This window comes from Hyaloscypha bicolor, assembly GCF_002865645.1.
Source record: "Hyaloscypha bicolor E unplaced genomic scaffold K444scaffold_87, whole genome shotgun sequence".
In the NCBI taxonomy this organism is placed as follows: Eukaryota; Fungi; Ascomycota; class Leotiomycetes; order Helotiales; family Hyaloscyphaceae; genus Hyaloscypha; species Hyaloscypha bicolor.
The window spans coordinates 3,110,683-3,127,862 of NW_020194589.1; the positions used below are offsets into that span (position 1 = coordinate 3,110,683).

The 17,180-nt window shown below is 37.6% G+C and overlaps 3 protein-coding genes across 3 annotated transcripts; 2 read left to right on the forward strand and 1 right to left on the reverse strand.

The window, feature by feature from the left end:
• Nucleotides 1–614: 614 nt before the first annotated feature.
• Nucleotides 615–4,238, reverse strand: K444DRAFT_614066 (uncharacterized protein). The gene is made up of 5 exons (XM_024880471.1): nt 3,941–4,238; nt 3,771–3,882; nt 2,209–3,648; nt 1,908–2,161; nt 615–1,776 (listed from the first exon to the last, which is right to left on the reverse strand). Exons 1-5 carry the CDS (start codon nt 4,052–4,054, stop codon nt 1,003–1,005), a joined length of 2,694 nt encoding a protein of 897 aa, XP_024736185.1. The 5' UTR covers nt 4,055–4,238; the 3' UTR covers nt 615–1,002.
• Nucleotides 4,239–5,665: 1,427 nt separating this feature from the next.
• K444DRAFT_614067 (uncharacterized protein) lies at nt 5,666–6,459 on the forward strand. The gene is made up of 2 exons (XM_024880472.1): nt 5,666–6,332; nt 6,397–6,459. The coding sequence occupies exon 1, from the start codon at nt 5,996–5,998 to the stop codon at nt 6,164–6,166; it is 171 nt and encodes a 56-aa protein (XP_024736186.1). The 5' UTR covers nt 5,666–5,995; the 3' UTR covers nt 6,167–6,332; nt 6,397–6,459.
• K444DRAFT_664391 (uncharacterized protein) lies at nt 5,780–7,897 on the forward strand. The gene is made up of 2 exons (XM_024886952.1): nt 5,780–6,388; nt 6,439–7,897. Exons 1-2 carry the CDS (start codon nt 6,186–6,188, stop codon nt 7,856–7,858), a joined length of 1,623 nt encoding a protein of 540 aa, XP_024736187.1. The 5' UTR covers nt 5,780–6,185; the 3' UTR covers nt 7,859–7,897.
• The last annotated feature ends 9,283 nt before the right edge of the window (nt 7,898–17,180 follow it).

Sequence of the window (17,180 nt, forward strand, 5' to 3'; positions counted from 1 at the left end):
GAGATCCTAACGCCATCGACATGCAATCTCGACTACTCAGAGACGTGTTTGACTTTCTCACTGTATTGGAAGACGCGACCACACCCAATTAGATATTAATTAACGCCCGAGATTAGGCACTCATCCCTAAGTTCAGGAGCAGTGAAGCAATGTCCAAATCTCGCCGGGACATTGAGATTGTGTGGTATCCTTCTAGGATCAACGTCAATATTGACGTTTCAAGTCTCCTTCGAGTGAATAGAATGGCTCTTGTCGGGAATTTTGTTGCATATATCTCACTCGTTTCAGTGGCGCCTTATTCGTGGATTCTGTTTCTTATGTACTTCCTAAGCAACAAAGTCAAGGTGTATGTACTAGGTCAAGTGTACCAGGTAATATTTTCAAGTGTACGAGGTCAAACCAGAAATAGGAAGACCCTCGAAGCAATTTGGAGGCTACCCTTCAGTTGAAAGGTAGTATTCTCTAATCGACCACGTCTCAAGTGAATCATCCCCCAGTCCTCGCAAAGAGCTTTGTTGCAATCGAGCTCAACGTACCAAGTTTTCTGGTACAACGAGATTCAGATACTGGGCAAATGTCGAAGTTTTACCCACCAGGTTTTATTCCAAGTAAGTGTCATAATGAAGGGAGTCATGTCGCTAAAGGCACTTTTATTACTGCACCTATCCTATGCAGTTGAAAAGAACCGGAAGCTAGCAAAGCTTCATAAAAAGCACAATTTAGTTTTCTTTCTTTCTTTCCGTTTACCAACCACCTGACCCCTAATCCAACCCCTTAGACAAGATGCATAGCTTAAATGTCTCAAGAAATGTTGTAGAACAAGGTACTCATGAAATAATTACGTGTGAAAGACGAATATCCATCCCCTTCCCCTCCATTATGGGAACGCAGCCTCATATTGGTATTCGCTGTAGTGGTATCATCAAAGAAACAAATCCCCCATGTTGAAAGAAAGGACTCTGAGGCCGTTCCGTTAGGACCCATTTATTATCACCGAACTGCTTAGGCAGTACCAGAGTAGACAGGGTTGTTCTGTCCGAGGGTCGTCTTGCCGTTGGTCTTGCCATTCGTGGCGCCGATGGGGGTTCCCTCCTTGCTGAAGACTTGGTCAACTTGGTTGCTGAAGCCTTGAGTGCCGTACGCCGTAGAGCTGGTTGTGGCAGAGCCGTTGGTGGTGCCGGCCCGATTGCTAAGCTGGTTGCTCATGGAGTTGGTATTGCCGATGTTTTGGGGGCCTTGGATGCCGCCTTCAGTTACATTGTGGGCCTTGCGGGTAACTTGAGGGGCGTGAGGAATGTCCGAGGTCGTGGAAGCAGAGCCGAGCTTGAAGATTGGGGATTGCCAGTCGTTGCCCTTCAATGCTAGCTCCTTGTACTCGGTAGCCTTTGAGGAGATACCACCTGGAAGATGGATGTCGGGAAAAATTGAGTCCTGCTTGGTGATGGCCATGTTGACCTTGGCCTGGCTAGCTCTTTCACCGGCAGCCTGGGCCTTTTGCTTTCCTTGCAAGATCTTCTTTTGCATGGCTTGGACATAGCGATTGTAAATGTTCGGTGCGTCCTCGGGGTTCTCCAAAGCCTCTTGTTGAGCGCGATCAGCCTCAACCTTGATTTGATAGGCATAGGAATCAAGCTGGTGTGCTTGATCCTTAATGGCCTTCTCGATAGCCTTCTGGAAAGCAGGGCGGAGAGCCTTCAAGAGGATTGGCTTGGCAAAAGCGAACAAAATCTTGTGCTTAGACTTTGTGAGCTTAATATTGAAGTTCTTGACATCAACCTAAAACTCCTGTCAGCATTGTTCTCGAATCTCAATCTACCAGAGATGCCAAGAACGTTCGGAGGGCAGATATTCTGAATGTGTGCAAGCCGCCAAGGAAATCGAAAGAAATAGATAGGGTGACTACTCACGCTGACTTTGTCAACCTTGAAGAAGTTCTGGCGGTCAGACTTGTCGGCGGTTGACAACTTCATCTTGAAGCTGAGTCCAGATCCACCCAGGAAGATATTGGCAACACCAAGATCGGTGATGCTAGGGAAACCCTGCTTTCTCTTGACATAGTATGAGACATCTCTCAAGTCCATCTGAATGCCAGATACGGAGAATTCAATCGAGTTTTGGTTCTTGTTGGCGATCTTCTTTCGCCCCCATCTGAAGTAGTTGTCTGACATTGTTAGTAAGAGTCTTACACCAATTCGATGTGAGACTTACCATTTGCAATCTCGACCATGTTCGGCATCAGGTTGTCACTTTCGATGACCAAGTTCTCGACGACAGCATCGATCTGAGGATCAGAAACTTCGATTCTTGGGATCGGGACGTAGCGGATGCCTTCGAAAGCGGCGGGAAGAATAACCTCTGTGAGATCCTTGACCAAGTGCGGCTTGAATGTTGGCTTGCCGTTCTCATCATTGCCGAGGTCGGTAAACAACTTGTTGATGGATTCGCCGAAACGCTTGTTCATTGGGTCAGCATCGAATTGGTCTGCGAGGAACTTGATCTCGTCAACGATACGGTCTGTGTGGTTGCGGTAACGATCACGGAGGAGGAAATTTCCGTGGTCATATAGCTTGTTCCATTCATCTGTAGCACGGGGTTCCATAATGTAGCCTTGTTGTTGGAGGCACTTTCTGATGTAAGCATCGATCTGCTTGAACCAGGACTTCAATTCAGGGTCTTTATCAGCATCACTGTAGATGTTGTTGATGGCGTCGAAGAAGTCATTGGTGGATGTGCCATTGGCGAATCGCTCGATGAGTGTCTTCAAGTCAGCCTCAGCACGCTTCAAGGAATCGTCTCCGTGAACATCCTTAACAGTGCCAGTGGCATTCTGGCCAACGGTATTGGCGTGACCAGCATATGTCTCAGCCAGGTTGAGTAGAGTATTGATGGCTTGTTCATAATCGGGGTGTCCTTGGATCTCGATGACGAGCTTCTTGAGACGCCAGATGGTCTGCTCACGGCGCTCCTCGGGCATCTTCTTGCTGAGGTAGTTCTTGGTGCGCTCTCTGGTTTCGCGGGCCTTGTCCTTTTTGTCCTCTGGGATATTATCAGAGGTACGTTGTTTAAGGGTGGCTGCGCCGTTCTGTAGTCCAGACTGAGCGTCAAGACCTGAGCTAGTACCCTTGTGCTGATCTCGGTTGGCCAAATCCGCGGTGTCGGCGGGGTTACGAGAACCCTCTGGGTGTGCCGCTTGGCTAGCATCTCCAACAGCATCCTGAAGGTCATTCTTGTTGATTGGGGCGTTCTTGCTGTATGTAGACTTGATCTGTTGCTTGATATTTCCGGTTGATAGATCAGGGGTATCATGCCAGGTGTTGTCATCAGCAGGATTGTCGATTTGGCTCAATGCCTCGTCAGATGGGTTGACCTTCGAAGCTGCCTTCTGGGCGGCGTCACCGGCAATATCGCGGATGAGGATGGTGGCATCATTCAAGAGCTTTCTGAATTGGCCATTTGTGATGATCAATGTACCGAGTGTGCGTAGACCTTCCAATGCCTGGTTGCCATGCTGCTTGGCGGTATCCTTATCAACCGGGGCATTTGGGAGGGAGGCGTCTGCCCCAGTGATCTTTTGCGACTGCCAGATGAAATCTTGCAGAAGGTTGCCTTCGTTCTTGGTAAGGAGGAGGTATTTAGCTTGTTCGACAACTGAACAGGACAAGTCAGTAATTGTCTGGTATGTTGTTTCCGAAGAACTGGAAAATAGAGAAGATTGTTCCAAGAGACTTGAGAACACTATCCTGGGGTTCATGAAATCATTGACTACGCACCATCGCGGAAATCGGCCACCAAAGCACGACCTTCGGTCGAGAGCTTTTGGGATGGGTTGGCGAGAGCCTTGGACTTTAAGAAACTGTTGAGGGCGATATCGATTTGCTCATTCTGCAAGAAGCGTTAGCAATTGTACTATTTTGGTGAGTAGAATCAGCTAGTGGCTTACGGATGGGACTTTGCCAGCTCGGAAGGCAGCGAAGATGCCGTAGAACTGGAGTTTGCGATTGACATCCTCCTCCTTGGCTTTGACATTGGTAGGTCTGTTGACTTGGGACGACATGATGACGAATGGAAGCGCTTGGGTATCACTGAAAGAAATGGAATGAAATGCGGTCACAGAGGGAGATATGAGTATCTCTCGATACGATCTGTGGAGAGGGTGCAAGTGTGTGGAGTAAGATGGAGTGGTATGAAGAGAAAAGGAGAGCGGGCAGGGAAGCAAAGTCTTTTGATTGATGTCGCAACCTTGGTGCGCTGGCTTGGAAGATGAGATCAGCTTAACTTGGTCTTTGGGCGACGACGCGCCTGTGAGGTCCTGCTTGCTTGACGTCACTCGGTGCTAGCGAGGAGCGTCTTCTCCTGAAGCCGTGCGGGTGAATTTAGAGTAACGCCTTTGGGATTCTGGGATGCTCCACTCTGCCGGCCTTCGTGGACGTAGAGCTCCATGATTGGGCGCTTGAATGTCACCTCATTGAATGTAGATGCTCTGCATCGCTGTTCCCGACGCGGATGGACGTGGACGTTGCATCCCCAGCAAACTTACAGTAACCGAATTCTACCCCTGAAAGCAAATCACATCCCCAAAGCAGCTTAGCTCATCTTCTCCACGACCTCTGACAATTAAAGTAATCAAACTCTCCAACTCAGGTCACGAGAGTGGATATGCACGTCATGATTCAAGTATCTAGAACCTTCAACTGCAAAAATTTCAAAGCTCAAATTCCGTCGTGAGGGAACGCGTTGCGTTGGCCGGCCTGAAGCTAGATGGCATTTCCAAGAATGGCATCTGTGTGACGTACAGTATCGTGTTGTACCTACCCCTGTGTTGATCCGAACCCCCCGCAAATTCCCCGGGAAACATCATCGCTTTTAGATTCTACCGGAAAACCACATCCCAACGCAAGCATCCGGGTAGGAGGAGTCTCGGTTGAGCTGTCTCACAAAACGATGATATGAAAATGGATGTTCGTGTACCGCTTTCAAGCAAACAAGTATCCGCACCTCCGCGCATTCTCCGCCTGTCAAATTTGCAACAACGCCTCTCACAGCTCACAGCTCACGCATTCGATTCCGTCATCAAAAAAGACCACGATCGAGAACTTGTCGAAAATTCTCAATTAAGTAATGATCACCCCGCACTTGGATCGAAACTGGCGTGACGAGGCGGCGCTCCCCTCACATGCATCTCCGCTTCCTCCACCTCACCAGCCACTTCTTGGCAGGATCTTCTGGTGTCAATTTTGTTTCGGGAGCAAACGGTGGATTCATTGTGGCTGTGCCAAGTATTAGGGGGGCATCCTTGCTCCCAATCTTCAGTTTGTGCCGCTGTGGTTAGCCTCTTGATCTCAAAATTGATCACTCGTTTCCTAGAAAGCTAGGTCACAAGCGCTCCTCTCTCTGGCTTAGAAGGTCGAGTTGTACATGCATTAGCATTGAATCTAAGCTTCAACTGATATTACAAGACGACGCCAATGCAAAGTGCCTTAACATCCCTTTAGTATATGAAAGCCAATGTCCTTGGTTCTCATATTTCGTGTCCCATTCTTTGCGATGAAGCTGGCGCAATTCCAACACGTGTCGTAACGTCCATCCCTGCGTGCCGAAAAGACTGCACGGTTTGGGGGTCTTAAATCTCCACCACATAAATATATAAAGTTATAATCAGTTTGCTATTGTTCTTTAGCTATTTCTCTACAAGAGCTCGACTTGCAGTCAGAAAAATACTGCAGTCTGGCTATGCTGTCGATCGTCCTTGTGACGCCGCTAGCTAGGGTTGTATGGGGGTGGCTGTCACATGACTGGTTTCACCTGGCGCCGGCATTTCAGTGGTTTAGCTAGTATTTCCCCCTTTTATCTCTCTCACACTCTCTCTCTCTCTCTCTTTCTTCTCTTTAGCTTAGTATTCTCAATACATGGGATTCTCGGAACTTTGAGCCCTTTTGACCATTGCCTTGATCCCGCCGTCACACTGCGTGCTTGATATATCGCATTGTGATAAATCATGGACCAGTTCAAGGGAGCACTATCTCATCGACCACTCCTCGGAGACGAAATTCGCCTGCTGATCCTTCCGCCGGGTGCCTTCAACGACCCTATCTGTTGCAGGCTCAAGCACGTCTCACTGAGTGAGTGCATGCCCCGTCTACGAAGCTCTATCATACGTTTGGGGTGATGCCACCCAAACATCCCCCATGACACTCAATGGTGCCTCGTATCCCATCACCAAAAACTTGGAATCTGCGATTCGGCATTTGCGACGCAGAGAAGGGTCGAGGACACTTTGGGTTGATGCGGTTGGCATTAACCAGCTTGACCTAGACGAACGAAGTTCCCAGGTCCTGCGGATGAAGGATATATATGAGCAGGCTACGCGAGTGGTTATTTGGATTGGGGAGTGGGCACCTTACACCGGGGATGAGGTCAATTCGGCCTTTCGTCTAGCAGACGAGTTTTCTGGCAAATAGCTAAGGGAGAGTACGACCAAGAAGTCAGAGAGGAACTTGGTAAAACATTCTTCAAAGAGATTTCTCTTGTGGATGCCTTGCTGCGCCGCCCGTGGTTCACGAGAACATGGGTAATACAAGAAGCAGTAGTGTGCATGACGCCAGAGGATTACATAGCCGGGCCTAACCACCCCATTATCGTTTGTGGCCAGTCTTCAATCCCACTCTCCAACCTTGCAATTCCGACAACACAGTTTGATACGCTACCGGTTGTCTCCAAAGGAAATCCTGCCGGCATTATTTGGATATTTGAACTGCGCCGCCTTCGGCACGAGATCATCACGGGAAAGACTCGTCTCACTCCTATAGAGCAATTATCCCTATTCCTAGCGAAGGGTTCTGCAGGGTTTGAAGCCACGGATGCACGAGACAAGATATATGCATTTCTAGGCCTCTTACCACCTGAAAGTCTCCCACCTCATCTACAACCAAACTACACCTATAGCGCAGACAAAGTTTTCTGGGACTACGCGACATACATCCTGAAAGAGACGAGATATTTGGAAATTCTAGCATGTTGCTCCAGCTCCAGGCCAGGGCTTCCCTCTTGGGTGCCAGACTGGAAGTACGGTCTTCCTGTCGCCGATATCCATTTGGGCAAGGCTTCCTACTTGAGGTTTCTGGAAGACAACAGCAAAATTGAGGTAGAATGCACAATTCTCTGCCGTATCGTGCTAGTAACTAGGCCAATATACCTCCCCGTTGAATTCCCCCAATACTTAACGCTCGAATTCGAATCCGAGGAATCCGTCCATCTCGATACCCCATCCAAAGAATCCATCGTGACAATCGTGCAGGCTGTCGTGAAGGTATCCTACTATCTTCTGGCTATCGAAACGAAGATATTTGGCTGTAAGGCATTAGACGCGGGCTTGGAAGCCTCATACCTGCGGAGCTGGATGTTTGTCATTGGTCTCGACGAACAAGTTTACAGGACATTGATGAATATTCGGCAGTATGACGGCGATTTGGACATGCTACAGAAATTATGCGGCGGCTGCGCTATGATCAAGGAGAACCTTCAGTACGCCGTGTACAAAGACGATCACGGTAATTTTGGAAGGACAGGCCATGGTGTATTGCCGGAGCTGGGCGACATGATTTGTTATATCAAGGGTGCTGCGTTCAGATTTATCTTACGACCAGAGGACAGCGAATGGCGGCTTGTGGGCACTGCTCCGGGTGAGCTGCCCTTATCACAAGCGGGAGTAGAACCGGAGGATCTCAAGGGCGTAAATGATCCTAAGATATTGGATCATTATGAGAAAACCAAAGAGCTAGGAAAATTTGAGGATCTCAGGATGATGGAGGATTACTGGGAAGCTAACAAGTCAAAGACCAGACGGATTGTCCTTCATTAGGGTGGAAAATGCTATCTAGCTTTACAAACAACTTTTCTCGCATCTTATGAATGACCGCCTGTTGCCGCAAAGGGAAATAACATGCTTGCCTTGGTGTTGCATCCCCGTCACATCTTGTCCACCATGAAGTATCAAGCGGTAGATAGTAGCTTATATGGCGGTGGTCAGGGAAGCCGAAGCCGTCCAAGTGTAGAATGCGAATATCGGGGCACGAGATCTGGGCCGCTTCGCTAAAATTAAAGACTGGCCCCGAAGCTTGCGTAGGGGCCAGTCTTTAATTTTGCCCTGATCTCGATTCGAGATTAATTGGAAGCCTCAGGCACTTATTTAAGGGATATCAGCTTTACTGACTTTAAATTCACTTTGAAAATTCACTTTTTAAAGGCTAAAAATTTTCCAGGTAAGCTAAATAAGGTAGGTTTTAATTTCGAATTCCAAAGCTTCTTTCCTTTAATAAACACACATATACACACGCACACGTAAGTCAATCCCCATACCCGCTACGGGCCTGCCCCTGGCCTGTAACGCTCCTTACGGTCCGTAGAATGTCTTCTCTACCATCTGCTACCGCCGCCGCCACTACTGCTATTACTGCTGCTACGGCAGCAAACTTTGCTACTGGCCTGCCGCCGCCGCTGCCGCCCGCCCCTCCCGCCCTGCCCGCCCTCCCGCCCCGCCCCACCCGCACCATGGCCTCCCTCTCTCTCCTCGCCGCCCGCAGTGTGCCTGTCTTGCGGCCCGGCCGCACCACTAACCCCGCCCGGCCTGCTAACCTGGAGGCTGAGCTTGGCCAATTCGTTAGTCAAGTTCACCCTGCCGGGTATACATATTGTACTGGCGGGTCGGGTGTGTGGATAGTGTGTGTAGTCATGGCTGGTTTTTTTGGTAGAAGCTACGCTAACTATTATTATAGTAGTGAGGGTGCCTGCTACTTCTTCCGTAAGTACTTTTATATAATATTTTACGAACCGTAACTAATTTAACGGATACTTATAGGTATTACTACTACTCCTACCGGCCCCGCCCCTGCTCCCGCTAACCCTCTCTTACTTTCCCGGATTATTACTAGTAGTTATATAATTAACCAGGTTATTCCTAGTAACTTATCTTTATATATATATACCCGCTATAGATTATTACGGACTATAACTAATATATAAATAGCCCGCCGCACTACTACTACTCGCCGCCGCCGCTTACTTACTCTCTTTTAGAAGGCACGCCATTTCGCTAAGCTCTATAGGGAGCTAGCGGCTCTTTATAAAGAGAAGGCGGAAATACTAGAGAAGGAAAAGAGGACGAATTATTTGGTACTAGTATTAGAGAATAGGGAGAAATAAGAGAGAAAGGGAAAGAGAGAGAAAGAGAGAGAGAGAGAGAGAGAAAAAGAAAGAGGAAGAGAGAAAGAGAAGAAGAGTTATAAATCCTATAAAGAGTTACCTAAAAGAGGTATATACTTTTAATACCTAATAGTATAATATTCTCGGTTTATTTAAGCCCTAAAACATTTAAAGTAATAATTACAAGTTACTTATAAATAGATATAAATACTTATAGGTAATTACGAATAATTATAAATCCCTAAATCCCTTAACCTGACCCGTAAGGCCACCCGGTACCCGTAAGGTATCCGTAAGAAATAAAGTACTAAAGTAAATTAGCTAAGACCTTAGGATAAGTTATATTAAGTATTCTAGATAGGTTCTCGCATAATAGAAGAATACTTAAGCCTTCTATAAATAATATACGGGAAATTCCTATATAAAACTACCCGTAAGTAAATATAGGTATCTATAGGTCTAAACTAATAGTATAAAAGAACTAATCTTATAACTTATTAATAGTTATTATAAAGCATAAATAAACCGGGAACTACTTCCGGGAAAGGGTAATCCCTAGGCTAGTATTTATAATAAATAGCTTAATCCGTGAAATTATCCGTAACTAGCCGTCAAAATTCCCTCTAAGTAAGCGGGCCTTAATATAATATACCCGTAAGCTTATAACTATTATCCGGGTCCTATTACATAAATTTTCTTGCGGATATAAGTTTTATAAGAGTAGTACCGGAGCCCTAATCTTAAAAGTAAGCTAAGATAATAGTAAGGAAAAGAAATTAATATTTTATAACTATTCTATAGGTAGCTCATATAAGTTATTACCCGAAAACTCGTCCGTATTTAGGGAATCTACTAATTAGTATATCCGTAATTAGCCTAGTAAATATCTAAGAATATAAGTATTAAGCTCTGAGACTATAGTATTTAATATAGTCAAGAAATACTGCCCATAAAAGATTAATAAATCCGTAATAGTTCGGGAGAGAAGATCTAGGAAATAAATATGGCTAATTAGATCCGTAATTAATACTAGCTAGTTTATATAGTCCGGAATTACTACTATTCTATTTAGGTCTAGGTTATTAGGTAATTTACTAATCTAGTAAATAAACTTCTAGTTATTCTCGCCCTTATAGACCCGTATATTAGTCTATAAGTAAAGCTACTTAAGCCATGGCTAAATAAATAATTATTAAAGGCACGTAGTAATAATATTTACTTATAAATCATATAATATAACTAGAAAAATCTAGGCAAAGTTCTTATTAAGAATTACGGGTACTTCTCTAAAAAGAATATTATTTACTATGGACTATAAATCTATTAAGAGCTAATAAATAACCTTAAAGTAGTACTTATATTATATTAGTACCTTGTCCCAGATAATAAGATTCATAAATCAGAGAATTTATCTAAAAGTACTTTACTTTATAATAGAACTTATAAATAATTTATAAAGCTTAATTAGAATCTTAAACTAGGAGTGAGACATATGTTTATTTAGTAATAAGAGAGCCATAATACCCGTAAATACTATATAAAAAACTATCTGCCCTTATTTATAAAAGTAATAGTAAAGTACCTTATATAAGAATATCTTACCTATATCTCCTGGCCCTTATAAGTAGAAGTAGGCTATTTACGGATCTAATTTAATAGCTATAATAATCTCCGTAAAGTACAATTACTAATTAGGATTAAGCTAGGCTTATATTATAATTATAAGTAATACCTAGTTCTCGAGAATATATAATATAAATAAGAAATAGTACCTACTAGTCTAATTTCAGATAAAAAATAGGAGCCCGTAATTCGCAAGTAATTATTACTAGTTTATAAGCCCACGCGCGAATAAGAAAAGGCTATAATTATAATATGAGTTAAGAAATAAAAGTAGGAAACTATTATTACGAGTAAGCTAGTACTAGAGATTATTATAAAAGTAATACTTATACCGGTTCCAGATTACTAATAGGTCCATAATTAGTTACTAGTAAAGGCTAGTTAAGAATAATATTCGTAAACTACTCGCAAATATAAATAGAATAGCCTTATTAAAATACTAGTACTATTCCTAATTATTTTTTACTAAGCTATAGGTAATATAAATAGCCTAATATATTAAGTAATAAATACTCTTAACTAAATATAGATCTATAAAAGACTACGGGCTGTAAATAATTATAAGTAAGAATTATAAGTAATACTATTTGCCTAAAATAGAGCTATAGTAATATATATAGCTAATCCGGTTATTATTACCCTGCTAATAGCGCTTTCACGTGCAAGTTTTTAGAACTTATATAAAGTGGGCTAGAAACTTTAAGTATAAGTATTACTAGCTATTCTTATATATAATATTATATTTAAAGAAAGCTATTAAGATTAAATAAGTATTTGCGGTTTTTATAGCTAGGGCTATAAGAAAAATATTATCCGGAAAGTAAACTATTTACTTCTTCTTAAGATAAATTATAAGATACTAAATAGGAAAAAATTTCTAGTATATAGGAAATTTAAATAACTACTAAATAGCCTTATATAAACTCATATAATAAGCATATATATATTAGGTAATCTTATTATTTATAGTTATAATTATAACTATTATATAGTTTACTTTTTTATATATATACTTATAAATATACTTAATTACTTAAATTAAGATATATATTTCTATATTAATATATAAGTAGAATTTCTAGAAAAAATACGGGTTATATGAAATAATTTAGTAATTATTATAAATAACTTACTAGTTCCAAGTATTAGGTTTATAAACTATAAATATCTGCCTATTATTCCGGTAATAATACTCAGGATAGCTATTCTCGTGAATTATAATATGGTCCGTAAAAGCCTTTAGGAACCTCTTAGAATATACTAATGGGCTATAAGCTCCTCTATAAATCATATACGGGACTCGTATATAATTTTCCCTATATAAACCGTGAGATATATTACTTATAACTAAGGCTAGAAGCTTGCTTATAGAGTTCTATAATGGATCCAGTAGCTTAGTATATATGACCTTATTTATATACTCAGGTATATTAAACTTTATAAATACTTATAAAAATAAAAATAAGTATAAATATGAAAGCTCTTATTTCTAGTACTTAATTATATAAATATAGCCCGTATATAGTTTAAAAAGGCCATTCTTGAGATCTATAAAAAGCTCTTAAATCTTGAGTTAAAATACGCGAATAATTAGATCTAGCTAGTTTATAAGTTATAAGTTACGTAGTTCCTAGATAATCTCTAGCTATTATAAATTAGTTATAAAAGTAATAAAAAAGATAAGCTTTCTAAAATAATAAATAATAGCTATTAAATCTTAAAAAAGCTACTATATAAACTAATCTTTATTTATAAAAGAAAATAAAAGAATAAATTACTAACCTAGATTAGTTACTAAGATATCCTTACGAATAAAAATATTTATTAAATTATTATATATATTTATATAGATCTTGTCTTAGTATAAACGGAGCTAATTAAGAAATATAGTCTTATAAGTAATAAAAGCATTTATAATATATTACTAAAAAAGCTAGTAAGTATAAAAAAGAGATAATACCTTGTAATTATAAGTATATAAATAAAACTAGTAAAAGAACTATTACTCTAAATAAATCTATTAATAGGTATAATAAGTATCTTATAAGATTATTTTATAGTATTACTTATATTTATTATATAAAAAGAAAAATATATAATAAAATAGTATATATATTACGTGAGTAATAATTATCTAGTAAAGTTATAGATCTTAATAGCTAGGCTCGCGGATTATAAGGAAGATATTATATTAACTCTCGTCTATAAACTCGTCTGGGAGAATTTCTGCTAGCTCTATAGTTATGAGAAGATTCTCGTGGTAATAGTTTACCTCAGACTAAAGAATTAGGCGCATTTATAGGCTAAGAAGAATTCAAAAGTAACTCATTTAACTAGCTAATTATTTCCGGACTATTTTATAAATTCATATAAAGAAATTACTATAATCTGCAAGTATCTTATAAAGGCCATAAAGAATAGCTTAATTAAGTTATAAGTAGTACTATAACTAGAGATTAGTTATATAGTCTAAATTATAAAAAAATAACTAGATAAAGGCTAGAACTTATTATAAGCCTGGCTCTAAAGGTTCCTAGTAATAAAATAGCTCTTTATAAATCTAAAAGTAATAAAGATTACGAGAGAGATTAGTATATGTGTCTTTAATATAGCTCACGAATATAAAAGTAAGTATAAAGTTATATATTCTTATATTTTAATAAAAGCTATAGGCTCGCGAATTATTTTCTTTAAGAAGTACTTATAAAAAAAATAGAAATACCTGTAATTCATTTATTATTATGTTTTCTTTCTTATAATAGAGCTTAAATTTCTGATTTATACCCGTAATTACTTCTAATATCTAGTGCCTTATACTATAATTCTTATACTTAATATTTATTAGGCTAAGATTATAAGTAGGCTAATCCCGGAACCATAAATAAAAGCTAATAAGTAAGATAAGAAAAAAAAGAAAAAAAGGAAAAGGAGATAATAATAGTAATAAAATAGCCTCTACTAGCTAGCTATAAGCTATATCTAGCTTATTATAGGTTTAATGGATCCGTTTTCGAGGCCAAGAATTATTCTCGTTTATAGGAGGCTATATAGGTCTAGTATAGGTTTATTAAGGAATATTTAAATTAATATTTATAAGAAAAAGGCACCTTATAGCCCGTTTAGCCTAAAGAAGATTAGTAATTAAGTATATAAGTTCGGGTATATGAGAATAAAGAGACCTTATATTATAAATATGTTTTATATAAATTTCCCTTAAGATTTAGGGGAAATCCGCTACGTGAAAAGTATTATCTATAACTGGTATAAAAGTATAATAGGAAAGAATTCATATTTATATAATTATAGGCTAAATAAAAGGCCGAGAAATATATAGGAAATAATAGAGAGCTTTAGTATTTCCGAAGTAAGTAATATATGAGAAATAGGCTCAAGTTTTAGTATTTCTCACGTGACTAGTTTTTTAACTTGAGTAGTCCGACTATATAATAGTATTATATAGATTAATATTATATTTATGTATATGTCTCTATCTTAGAGCTCAATTTTTTATTTATTATACTAGTATTATAACTTATAGCTAGTATTCTTAGTAAAAAATAGCTATATTAAGTATATATATATATTTAAATAAAAAAAAAGAAATAGGAAGCTTGAGACTAAGATATAGGGTATTATGCTAATAGGTTACGTATAATATAATAGCCAGGGTACTTGGCTCTAGTAAGCTTATATAATATAAGATAATAAAAGATAAGCTTCTTATAAAAGTAAGTTAATTATACCTTAATAAATATATAAATATTAAAGCTATTATAAATTTATTAATTCTCTATATTAATAATATAAGTATCTTAATTACTAAGCCTTAAGTAGTACTTAATAAGAGCTTAAATAGTTTGTCTCTAATTCTAGAGTAATTTATAGAGTTTTATTACTATTTTAAAATATATTACTTAGCTAATAATATTTATATTTTTCTTAAGTACTAACTTATATATTATGGATTTCTAGTAATCTAGCTTAAGGGTAATAGACATAATATAAGCTAGCCTAGCTATTACTTAGTAGTATACTTAAGGATCTCTAGTATACGAGATTTTAGTAAATATAAGATAATAGGTTTAATACTAGCTTAAATACGAATTTAAATATAGGATTTATTATATTTAAGATCTTATTTATAATTTTCGTACCTAAACTAATTATACTAGGTATTAAAGTTATTATTAAGTAAGATATAGTATACTAGGTACTATAGTATCTCTAGCTACTATTAGCCTTTATACCTAAGGCCTAATAAATAAAATTATAGCATAAATATCTTCGTATTTCTTAGCTTACTAAGAAAAGAAAATTACTAAAAAAAAGCTTTCTAGAAACTTTTTTATAGTAAAAATTTCCTACTAGTAAAAATAGAGCTATTATGTTTTTTTTTTTATAGAATATAAGTATATTTCATATCTTATATATCTTAATTACGTGATTTAATTTTTAAATACCTTAATATTTTTGAACTTTTTTATTTATTTTAAAAAAAAACTTTTCTAGACTAATTTTATAATAATTTTTGAAAGTAGCTTCTCTTAAAATATTCTTTTATAAAAAGACAGCCCTATTATTTTAGTAACTCCTATATATAGCTTTACTATTTTAAGTATAATATAGTTAGAGATAATATTCTAATATTGCCTTACTCTAAGGTCTAGTTATGGCTTATTTCTTATTATTTTTCCTTATTATTAGTATTACTCTAGAGCTTCTTACCAAAATTTTATATCTAGGCTTTAAAGTATACTTATTTATTCCTATTATAATAAAATAATATTATAGTAGTAATAAAGAGCTTAAATTAAGCTAAAGGCTATATGCCAAGCTAAAAGCACTAGCTATATACTAAGTCACGTGCAGTAGCACCACGTGACTAGTGCCACGTAATAGTTCTACTATTACTAGCTTTATATGGCCCGTATATTAAAGCGGCTTACTTAAATTTTAGCTAATTAGAGAACTATATTCTATTTCTAAATTCCTTAATTTCTATTTCTTCTTATAAAATATATTAAAATAGCTATTATAATTATATAAATAAATGTTATACTACTTATATCTAAAGAAAAACAAGTACTTACTACTTTCCCGGCCTCTATTAAATGTAATTTCGCTTAATATAATTCTTTTTCTTAGCTAATTCTTATATCTCAAGCCTTTATAGGCTATATAATATCCTTTTTTAGCTATCTTTACTAGCTTATATAATTATATAGGTATATAATTAGCTTCCTGGCTAATCTATAATATTCTTCTCTTTAGATAAATATTAGAGTTCTTCCCTATTATAAGTAAAGAACTAATTAATTGCTTCCTAAAATCCTACTAGCTCCTAAAGCTTATTTCCCTAAATTTAGGGACATTATTATATAAAGCTAGTAAATAGCAATTAATTAGAACTATATGAAGTAGCTAGTACTCTAGTACTTAGTATCCTTCTCGCTTTACGTATTATAAACTAGTATTCTAAATAGTTAGGTAATTAAACTCATTAACTATACTTATATAATAATTATATTAGGTAATATATGGGAGTAATAATGCTACTAGGGAAGGAACTAGCTAGCTATTAGTTAGCTAAGCTATTTAGGGCTTTGAGCTTAGATACTAATAGAATTATTTTGCCTTTATTTACTATTTCCCGATATCTAATAATAATACTTATATAAATTATATTAAATAATTTTACTAACTCAAAGATCTCTAAGAACTAATTTCCCATATCCCTAACCGCTTCCGCTATACTATACTATATATTACTATTGAGATTACTACTAGTATAGACCCTTGGTTAGGCCCAGCCCTACTATATCTTACCTGTCTTCCGACGACTACATTTCTCTCTTTTATTAAGAACTACTAAACTACTTTCCGTGACCGTAATTATTAATCCTTAGAAATCCCGCCTTTAATTACTAGCCTCTTTATACTAGGGAGGCAAGAAAGAAAAGACTAACCGAGAGAATTAGACAGATAATTTATTAAGAAAGAAACCTACTAAACCAAATCTATTAACTTGGAACTTACTAAAACTAGTAAGAATTCGGAATTCCTATAACTACTTGCTAGGAACTAGTCCGAATTCCCGGTCTAGCCACAAGATATATTACTAATTATAGTATTATTAGCTTTTATCCGAGGTCTAATAAATAATAATAAATCTTAAACTAATAAACCTAATAACTATAATACGAATCTCGCTATATCCTACTCCCCTATTACTAAAGCCTATAGATACTAATGAATAACCTCTCTATTATTAATAATATAAGCTATTTGAGTAGAAGTATTCCCGGAATTAATTAATGAATTATGAAACTAATATTATAAATAAATATTACTATATTACT